The sequence below is a fragment of the Mangifera indica genome, chromosome 1, assembly GCF_011075055.1.
Source record: "Mangifera indica cultivar Alphonso chromosome 1, CATAS_Mindica_2.1, whole genome shotgun sequence".
Taxonomy (NCBI): Eukaryota; Viridiplantae; Streptophyta; class Magnoliopsida; order Sapindales; family Anacardiaceae; genus Mangifera; species Mangifera indica.
In genome coordinates this window covers 21,913,569-21,924,650 of record NC_058137.1, presented here as the reverse complement: position 1 = coordinate 21,924,650, position 11,082 = coordinate 21,913,569, and the positions used below count along the sequence as shown (strand labels likewise).

Sequence of the window (11,082 nt, the reverse complement as noted above, 5' to 3'; positions counted from 1 at the left end):
CTTCAAAATTAGTCAATCAAATTTTTATTATATCAATTTTGTCAGAGTAGTTTGTACAATTTGTTTATGCATGTCTTTTTCTTCATAATTGTTTTCTTTGTTTGTTCTTGTTGATGGGTTGTTGATTGCATTTCAATTTTTTTTTTTTTTTTTTCAAATATGAACAAATTGTTTTATAAAAATAAATAATTCCATATTTCCAAGGTATACTAAACCCTTGATTAGGACTGGATTCGAGCCGAGCCGAGCCTGAGCTCGGCTCGGTTTTTTAATGGCCGGCTCGAGTTCGACTCGAGCCGAACTCGGCTCGGCTCGAGATCGGTTCGTTTTCGGCTCGGCTTGGTTACGGCTCGATTCGGCTCGTTTTTCATATCAAAACGGCATCGTTTTGTATATATATGGGGATCAAAACGACGTCGTTTTGTATAAAAAATTTAAAAAAAATATATACCGAGCCAGCTCGAGCTCGATCGAGCCGAGCAGAGCCCAGCTCGTTTCGGGCTCGAGCTCAAGCTGGCTCGGCTCGAGTCCAGCCCTACCCTTGATTGCATTTCAACTGTTATTTATTTTTTAAATGCACTTCTAGTATATTTTTTTGTTTAGTAGCTTACATTTATAAAGATGTAAAAATATAAAATAGATAATTAGTTTTATGTTAAAAAATAATATTATTTTGAATAATATATTAATGAAATAAGGAGACCTTTTTTCCCCCTCTAAATAAATATTTGAATTACGAAGGTAAAACCAAATAAAAATTCAAATTACCAATTTGCCCCAATAAATAGAGGGAACTGGAGTCTCACGAGGGGCAATTCCGCCAATTGAGAATTCCAACGGCTCAATATCTTTAAATGGTAGGCATGATTTATTTTTTGGCAACAAATAAATTTATAAATAAATAAATAAACAAGTCTTTGTTCCATAAAATTTCTTCTCAATTTTAAGGACGATTCTAAAATCAAGAAACTCCAAGAACAAACGCCTTCTCGAATCTGAATTTCTCGTTCCTTGCTCTGTATTATTTGTCTATATTTCTGTTTTAATTGCTCCTGCTTTGTTTAATCTGAACTGCTGTGTTTTTGCCGGCTTGGTTTCCTGTTTCCGTTTGATTTTTGTGTTTGTTCTCTATATATATATCTGTAAATTTATGCATGCAGGGCCAATGAATTCGTTTAATGAGATCCACTCAAGAAGCCCGCTTCAAGAACGGTTTCATCAGAGAAAAAGCTCCAAGGATAACGTAAGAAATTTTACAATTATTTTCTTGTTTTAATTTCGTTTTACTACCTTTTATATTTAAATTTTCTTGAAAATTGATCCTTTTGTGGGTATTTTATTTTCTCTGAATTTAGAGTTTTATTTTCAATGTCAGCGTCGTGTACCTTTTTGTCTCCCATATGTTCAATTAATTGCTCGAAGGGGAAAAGATTTTTACGATTATTTGTTGTTTGAACTGTTTTTGCCCTTGAAATGTTAAATTTTTTTATATCAAATTTATAATTCTGTATTTTTATATTGAGAATATACATTAAAGAGCTCTTCAATGCGTTTCTATCAAAAATATTTTTTGTTTTTGTTTTGTAAACTAAGAGATAGAGACTATTTTCTTATTTGATTTTAAATATTTTTAATTTTGTATGCAAAGTTTTTTTTTTTTTTTTGTAAATATGACAGCATCCACATATTCCAAATTAGCAAAATCCATGGTTGATTATATATATATATATATATATATATATATATATATATATATATATATATATATATATATATTTTAAATTTGTTATACAGACATGATACACAGCTCAAGGTTTATATTGATAAACTTTTGCAGGCTGAATTTTGTTGGCAGTCAAGTAAGAAAAAGAGATTGTTTAGATTTTCTGATTCGTCTGTTGCTTGTTATTGCAGTTGGATAGATTCATACCAAATAGAGCGGCTATGGACTTTGACTATGCTGACTACATGCTAACAGATGGAAGAAAGGGCAAAGAAAATCCAGCCCTGCCATGCTCTCCATCAAGGGAGGCTTACCGGAGGCAATTGGCAGAGGCCTTGAACATGAACCGGACCCGAATATTGGCATTCAAAAGCAAGGCACCCACAGTGGCTGATCCATTTCCAAAGCATTTTTCTTCTCCAGTTTATCAGTCCAAACCTCCCAAGCCCAAGCGGTACATTCCTCAGGTATGTGTTAATTCTACTCTTACATCAATTTTTTGTTTTTTTTTTTGAAGAATTATGATAACAATTTGATGATAAAGAATATTTGGACTTAATATTAGGGAACATACAAACTTTGAACAGTAATTGTAGTGATGGTGGGCCAGGAGAGACGTGGATTGATTGAAGCTCTTGTCAACTTATGGTTTTAAATGCAATATTTTAATTTATAAAATGTTAAATGATCTGTTTTATTGAAGATCCATGAGTTTTACTGATTGATGGAAATTTTGGGGCAAGATTATATTTAAGGGAAGATTCAAGTGTCTATAGATATGAGTTAATCACTGTTGGTTGGATTTGTTTTCTATTCATATTTTTTTTTCTAATCGTATGCTTTAACTTCTATGCGAAGTAGTTGTTTTTAATATTTTGTAATTGCTTATACAGTCTTCTATGAGGACATTGGATGCCCCTGAGATTATAGATGATTTCTACCTGAATTTGCTCGACTGGGGTAGTAGAAATGTGCTAGCCATTGCTCTGACCAACACTGTGTATCTTTGGGATGCTTCAAATAGTTCTACTTCAGAACTTGTTACCATTGATGATGAAGATGGTCCAGTTACAAGCATTACTTGGGCTCCTGATGGGCAGCACATAGCCATTGGCTTGAACAATTCAGATGTCCAGATATGGGATTCTGCTTCCATTAGACTGGTTTGTGATTTGCTGATAAGTTTTTTTTGTAATCTGTTTCGTTGATTTTCACTGAATTTCTTTTCTCTTTCTTTTGCAGCTAAGAACATTGAGAGGTGGCCATAGATTACGAGTTAATTCACTGGCTTGGAAGAGTCACATACTTACTACCGGAGGAATGGATGGTAAAATCATTAACAATGATGTGAGAGTGAGAGAACACATAGTTGATACATATAGGGGACACCAGCAAGAGGTTTGTGGACTCAGATGGTCACCTTCAGGCAGGCAGTTGGCAAGTGGGGGAAATGATAATCTCCTTTTCATATGGGACAGTTCCATGGCCTCTGCAAGTTCAGCAAACCAGTGGCTTCACAGACTAGAAGACCATACAGCTGCAGTAAAAGCCCTTGCTTGGTGTCCATTTCAGGGGAATTTGCTGGCCTCTGGTGGAGGTGGGGATGACCGATGCATTAAGTTGTGGAACACCCACGTAGGATCTTGCTTGAATACAGTGGATACTGGCTCTCAGGTTTGTGCTCTTCTTTGGAACAGACATGAGCGTGAATTACTTAGCTCTCATGGATTTACAGAAAATCAGCTCAGCCTGTGGAAATACCCATCAATGGTAAAGATGGCGGATCTCACTGGTCATACCTCTAGAGTTCTTTTCATGGCTCAGGTATGCTAATATCACTATGGTTGAGCATTACCCTTCCAGATAGATCATTTTTTAGGAATGTTGTTCTCTCATTTATGTTCTAATAATTCCATCCGTTGCATGATTGTTTTCTTTTTCTAGAGCCCCGATGGATACACTGTGGCAACTGCAGCCGGAGATGAGACTCTGAGATTCTGGAACGTCTTTGGGACCCCTCAAGAGGCTAAACCTGTGTCTAAAACAAACCCAGAGCCATTCTCTCATTTAACCATCCGTTGAAGATCGAGACAAAAATGGTCCAAAAATGTAATGTTGTCCTAATCCAATTTTGAGATGTTTTTTCTTCTGTTAATCCAATTTTGGGATGTATTTTCTTCTGTAAAGCTTATATATATAAAAGTGGTCTTGAATACAATGAACATGATCAGGACCATGCCTAATGTTATTTATGCTGTACATTTTTCCGTGTAATATATATAGAATAAATTCATTGTTCAAAGAATTCTTTGGACTTGGACAAGTTCGTATTCTCTTTCTTGCAGTAATATTAAATGGTTTTTTTTTTTTCATATAATGGAGTTTCCATTAGAGATCAGTTGATAAAGTGGAGGATCATCGAGCAATGCTTGAACTAATTGAAATATAATGATATCAGTGTAGATATATTTTTACAGTTTATCTAAGCTCAAGTCACCGGATGAAAATAATATCCACATCTTATGGTTAAGGGAAATTATAAAAAATAGCCAAAATTTAGAGGGTCTAAGCAAAATTGCCCAAAATATTCAGGTTTAACAAAAATGCCCAGGTTTTGTGAAATGACGAAACTGCCCCCATATATAAACACAGCAAATTTCCTTACTTCCCACGGTCATTTCACTGTGCAAATTCAAAGAAAATTCAAAATTTCCCACTTTCCCACGGTCATCCCACGGTCGACCAAATTTTCATCGATTTTCTTGCTTTCCAACAACCGCAAATGGCAAAGAAGGTTAGTATATCTCCCGTAATCTTGTTTGAATCAAGTTATTGCTCATATTATTGAGATTTGATTGAGATTTTGAGGTTTGAAATTTTAGGGTTTCGATTTGAACAATGCTTAAAATGTTTTGATTTTTAGTTGTTTTCGTTGAATTGATTAAGAGGTTTTGTGTTATACAACATGTAGATTTGATTTATGTGGAAATCGGAGGCCGAAACAACCAAATTTTGGCCGAAAATGGCTGTCAAAGGATCGGCAGTCCGACTGTGGGAACAGTGTTTCCCACGGTCAGCAGACATTGACCGTGGGTTAGGGGGGTAAAATAGCTTTTTTAAAATATTGGGATGTCGGGGAGAGTTCTTAGCCCACGACAGGTTTTTCTAAATTTATTGCGTGACCGTGGGTTTTCCATTCTCCCACGCTCATCCCACGGTTCGAAACTTCCCAATTAGATTTTCACTGATTTTCTTGCTTTCCGGCAACGGTAAATGACAAATAAGGCTAGTATATCTCTCGTAATCTTATTTAAATCAAGTTATTATTCATATTATTGAGATTTAATTGAGATTTTACGGTTTGAAATTTTAGGGTTTCGATTTGAACAATGCTTAAAATATTTTAATTCTTTGTTGTTTTTGTTGAATTGATTGAGGGGTTTTGTGTTATACAACGTGTAGATGTGATTTATGTGAAAATCAGAGGCCGAAACAACCAAATTTTGGCCGAAAATGGCTGCAAAGGATCGGCAGTTCGACCGTGGGAACAGTGTTTCCCACGGTCAAACGATTTCTCCCACGGTCAGTAGACATTGACCGTGGGTTAGGGGGGTAAAATAGATTTTTTAAAATATTGGAGAGCCAATGAAGATTCTTAGAACACAGTGGGTTTTCGAAAATTTGTCATGTAATAGCAGACTTGTTACAATATCAAATATCTAAAAACTTCTCATATTTATCTAAAATTACATTTAACCCCCTAATGAGTGAGAGAGTTAAATAAATGAGGAGAAGGGTAATTTTGGTATTTTTTGCTTAAGAATAGTGAATTTGGGCATTTTTGCTTGAAAATAGTATGGAAGGGTATTTTGGCCATTTTCTAAAATTTCCTATGGTTAATTTATTTAGTTTTGCTATGAAAGAGGTTTCGACTGACGGGCTGTATCGTGTCGTGTCATGTCATGTCATGCCAGCTCCAATGCAGCCATCATATTTATATTTAAATCCAATATTGACCCTTAAGAATCCAAACAAACAAAACAGACCAAGTAAATCCACAAGCAAAACTAGAGATTTCATGGGAGTTTCAAAATTAATCTTCCAGATTCACTTGATCAAAAAGCATAAAACAAACTACTTCCTCGCTCCATTAACCAAATACACAACTAAACATCAAATTTTCATATTAGTTTTGAAACTATTTCTAATATTATATTCGATCTCTGTTCTTTGATGTCGATTCATTCAAATTGATTTTTTTTATTTTAAATTCAAAAATTTGATTTTTAACTCTGGACATACAAGTGTTTTTTATTTTTTGGTAAGCCACATACAAGTTTAGCTTGCAGGTAAACTTATTCAACTTCAGGGCCATAAAAATTGAAAGGGCTAGTTGAATATTTTCATTCTAGATGGTGTAAAACTCTTGGATTCTTAGAAAATTATAGCGTGGGAGGTTGATGAAAGTTTTGGGGGTATAAATGTAAGTTTTAAACTTTTGGAGTCTTATAGATTATTTATATTTGTGTGAATTTCTTGATTTAGTGTGAAACAGAGGAAAACAATGTTCAATAAAATTATATGTACATATAGATATACGAGGATATGATTGATGATTTTGAATTAATGATAAGATAAGATTTACTCACATGCACATTTATGTGTATACATATTTATATATAAAAAATAAGTACACATAACATTATTCTCGATAATTTCTTTGTCATATTATTTTTCGTATAATTAATTCTATAAAATGTTTATGACATAATCATGCTTACTTTGAAAAAATTAAAGTGCATTCCACCAAAAATTGCAGAGGCTTGCAAGATGTGTAATTGGGGACTAATTTATTTGTAATTTGCTAATAGCCTAATTCTGTGATATATTTATAAAAAATAACAAGTATGCCATTACATTGACATTGTTAAGACGTTTTTAACCTTGTTTGAAATAAGAATTACAAAAACAACCTTGGAGATGTATTTTGACAAAATGACTTTTGTCAATGAAATGATAATATATTATGGCTTTAAATAAGAGTTCATGAAATTTTCAATAATCACAATGAAATTGGAAGGTGTCCTCACAGACATTTGCCAATTACATGCACATGTAATTAGGTTTGTCAATTAGATTGGAGAGGGTCAAAATCTGAATGTTCAATTTGAAAAGATAGTGATTTGATAAATTTCATCATGTCTAAAATTATATTTAATTAGGATCGGGCTTGACATAAATTATTCAAACCTGATGCATGAATAAATGTGAAATCAATATATTTAAAAGGGAGAAGGACTATTTCCCACCCATGTTTTGATGCATTCTTAAATTGGAACCCACGGCAGATGAAAATCCAGTTTTTCCACCCGTGACCAAACTGCCGTCCAATTTTTCAGTTAGAAACAGGGGCAAAATCGTCATTTCCTATTTAAAACCTTAAAACTTTTAAATATTACCGTTTCCCCCCTCCAGGTTTTAAAAAGTAATAACTAACCCATCCTCAAAGTTTGAAAAGTTTAATTTCACCCCCTAGGGTTTGCTTCCTTCTCCGGCCACCACCGACGGCCGCTGCAATCGATCGATGGGAGATCTCCGACTACAAAGGACGACGAAGGACGACCCTTCGTCGCCCAAATCTGGACGACGAAGCGTCGTCCAGATCTGGAAGAACAGACGAAGGACGACGCTTCGTCGTCCTTCGTCGTAGCGTCTGGACGACGCGACGAGTGACGAAGGACGACGAAGAGTCGTCCTTCGTCGTCTGGGTGGAGCGACGAAGCGTGCGACGAAGAGATCTCTGTCTCTTCGTCGCATTGTGCGACGAAGAGATCTCCGTCTCTTCGTCGCACCGTGCACCAGGAGAAGGAGATCTCCATCTCTTCCTTCTTCGACCACCACCGTCGTCGCACCAGCAGTAGGAGGAGGCAGGTGACTACGCCGGAGACGACGTCGGGAGATGAAGTTGAAAATGGGGGTGAAACTACTAGTTTTGAAAGTTATGGGGGGCGGCTGTTTTTTGAAAAATTTGGAAACCCTAGGTTTGGGGGTGAAAATGTTAGTTTTCAAAGTTTAAAAACTTTAGGTTGGGGGTGAAATGTTAGTTTATAAAACCTAAGGGGGGTGAAAGAAACCCTCACAACAATTTTGGGATGAATTTTGCAGAAGGGTATTTTTGTCATTTCATCTAACAAGGGTAAAATAGACATTTTACCCTTATGCAAACAGAAATCATCCATTTTAACAGCTCACGGGTGAGAAAACTGGATTTTCATCTGCCGTGGGTGCCAATTTGAGAATGCATCAAAACATGGGTGGGAAATGGTCCTTCTCCCTATTTAAAATAACAAATCCAATATAAGAAAACACTTCATACGAAGTCTAAAACAAATTTTATCTCATAATCGAAACAACCCATATGATTAAAAACTCAAATCCAATCCAATTTAATTCAATTCCACTAACCCTAAAATCCATTTATTTTTGAATAATCAAGACTTGAATGTTAACCCGGATCCACTTAACTTCTCCTCCATGATGTTGTCCAGCCTCTCTCCCATCTCCAATGTCAACAGACTTATCCAATCTCCAACCTCACCTTTACGGAAGAACACAGATTTTTCAGTCTTATTTACCTCCAAATTGCTCAGATGTTTAAAGCTGCACAACCTCATAACTTCTTCCACTGCAGCTTCCTTTTCTTCCTCTAAGGAGAAAGGGTGCCCAATGAACTCGCCCAGCTTCTTCAAGTAAAACGCCGTATCTCTCATCATGTCTTCATACTTTAGAAACAACAACTTATCCGGATTTTCCAGGCTTGCTTTCCAGTACCCTAAGACATGCTCCCAATAGGGTCCATATGGAGATTTTCCATTGCAATACAACTCAAAGGCCTCCTCTAAACAAATCTTCTCATTGTTCTTTGGTCTTAACTTATTTGTATGGTGCCACAGTGAAACAAATGAGTCCTTTGGATCCCTACAAATGTAAATAATCTTACAACCCGAGTCTATGACAGATTTTGGTAAGGAAGAAAATGGAACATGTGTGGCACAAAGGGGGAAATCGTTTGCAGGTATAAACGGATTCTCTATGCAGTCTATCTCCATAAAGGGCATACAATCATGGGATACTTTGGAGAGCAAAGGGCTTGGAGAATTTTTGAAATGGGTTCTAGTTAGAGTGGCAAAAGTTAAAGCCTTAAGCCAAGTGGTACCCGTTTTTGGAGAGCTGCAAATAAATATATCTCTTGGTTGAACCTTGAAGTTTTCTTGGGCAAAGAGGGATCTTTCTATGAAGTAAGGGTGCCACCAGAAGCCTTTGTAAAAACAAAGAGGTTGGAAGTCATTCCATCCGTTTTCCTCAGGAAGAGACATTGATGATATTATCTTTTTACATGTTTCTAGGGTTTTTAAAGTTGGAGAGGCTTGCTTTCCTTCAGAGGGAAATGACAAGGGTTCCATGTATACTTCTGAAACTTGATGATGGGTTTTTTGTGTGATTTATATGAAATTTTATTCGCTAAATTATTATGTTTTGGATGCATGGTTTCATATCGTAGTCAAATAAACAAGTACATTATAATGCTCAATAATGGAGTACCAAAGATTTGTTATATGATAGATTGTCATTTTGTGGTCAATCATTTGGATAGGATCAGGTACAGATAATGATGTTTGAACTAATAAAAATACAAATCAGTGAATTATATATCTAAAACCTTGCTTTCTTTCCCCCAAAAGGTCGGGTTATCCTAAAGTTTTTGTCCTTATGGAGCCTAGTATCAATGTTTTTAGATACCCTGAATGGTTGTTTTTTTTTTTAAAAAAAACCTCTTGTAAATTATATAAGAAAAATGAATTAAATAGCCGTAATAAAGAGGTGCATAACATTATTCTAGGCTCGTATAGATATAGTTAAAATTTAATTATGTAAAATTAATTAAAATGTTAAATGTTGTTGTTTTGGTTGAGCACAGAAAATAATGAATGAGAAGCAGGTAACAGAATGGATTATGCTAGTGACAATCATAAGATTACGAAAATTTGGTCAAATATGATGTATAACAGATTAGTTGTGTTAATGAGTAAATGCCTATGTATTAACTGTAGGTTGAACAATATCTATATAATCATAAGACATAAAATATCAGTAACATGATGTTTTGTGATATCGAGGATGATGATGCCAATTTTCTTATTTCCTTTTCTCAGAAGATGTTCTAACTCGTTCTTTTATATGTGATTATTACCCAAAAACGACCCATCGAGCAGTTTATGACAGAAGCTTAAACTTGCTTGGGGATGCTCAAGTTATTCTTCCACCCATGATTGATCACAGACAAGTTGGACTTCCATCATATCATAATAGAATTTCTTCTCTTAGTATGGATGCTCAATAATGGGATTATAGTTTATATCAGTAACTTGGTCATATTAGACTAAATTGTAGAACTCTCGCTTTGGTCCTAAGTTTTGTATTGTCTCATGTTTCTAGAAGAGGTAGTGGCATGAGCTCCTCTCACAATAGTTGTAGCTTCTCACATGGTGGGTGTAATTCGCAAACTGTAGAATAAAGTTTTATTTTTTGTAATTGTGGTTAATGTGGATTTTTTACAAACTTAAACATTCAATTTTATGTTATGGTTGTGCTCATAAAGTTACTGTTTAATCATAAGTGTTAAGATTTGTTATTCAATTTGGGAAATCTATAAATGTTCATCCATCTTTCATGAGATTCAAATGCGATACCCTAATTTAGAAAATTAAATAAGGATATGAAAGTTGTAATGAATATGACAAACTTCAAGTGAGCCTCCAACTATTGAGCTGAAGAATGAAGCTTGTTCCAATAACATTGTTATTTGTGAGAAAAAAGAGTTGGTAGTTGTTGTTATAACACCGTTAAATGTATTAGTTATGGTTTTAAAAATTAGATCAAATTGGTTGATTCAATTAATTGAACTATTAACTATTAATTAAATTGATTAGATTATATATAAAATTGGGTTTGACTCAGTTAATATAAAAAATTAATTTTCTTAAATTTATTATAAAAACTTTAAATATAATCTTATTTATTATATTTGAATATATATACTATCAAATTGTGCTTATTTTAATGTTAAATAAGTTAAATTTAATATTTAATCATAAATTATATAAAAAATTTTAAATATTATTTTTAAATAATTAATTAGCGTGACTATTAATTAACTAATCGGATCACTAGTTGGATCCCTCCAATTGATCAATATATGGTCCCATTTCAAAAGCATTTATAAAAAGAGCTGGTGCTTCATTTCTTGTAGTTGTCGAAAACCAGAGAATTTGAAGGAAAATAAGTATTACTCAATTTTT

At 34.5% G+C, this 11,082-nt stretch overlaps 2 protein-coding genes across 3 annotated transcripts; one reads left to right on the top strand and one right to left on the bottom strand.

Moving 5' to 3' along the window:
- Positions 1-792: 792 nt before the first annotated feature.
- On the top strand, positions 793-4,028 carry LOC123215732 (cell division cycle 20.2, cofactor of APC complex-like). 2 transcript variants are annotated; one of them, XM_044635955.1, is made up of 6 exons: positions 793-1,018; positions 1,161-1,243; positions 1,915-2,190; positions 2,617-2,886; positions 2,966-3,547; positions 3,668-4,028. In XM_044635955.1, the coding sequence occupies exons 2-6, from the start codon at positions 1,166-1,168 to the stop codon at positions 3,803-3,805; spliced, it is 1,344 nt and encodes a 447-aa protein (XP_044491890.1). In that variant the 5' UTR covers positions 793-1,018; positions 1,161-1,165; the 3' UTR covers positions 3,806-4,028. The 2 variants fall into 2 exon arrangements, with proteins under 2 accessions (XP_044491890.1, XP_044491881.1); XM_044635946.1 differs by having other exon boundaries at positions 794-1,243.
- A 4,186-nt stretch (positions 4,029-8,214) lies between these two features.
- LOC123223394 (flavonol sulfotransferase-like) lies at positions 8,215-9,186 on the bottom strand. Its single transcript, XM_044646590.1, has one exon. It carries the CDS (start codon positions 9,184-9,186, stop codon positions 8,215-8,217), a length of 972 nt encoding a protein of 323 aa, XP_044502525.1.
- Positions 9,187-11,082: the final 1,896 nt, after the last annotated feature.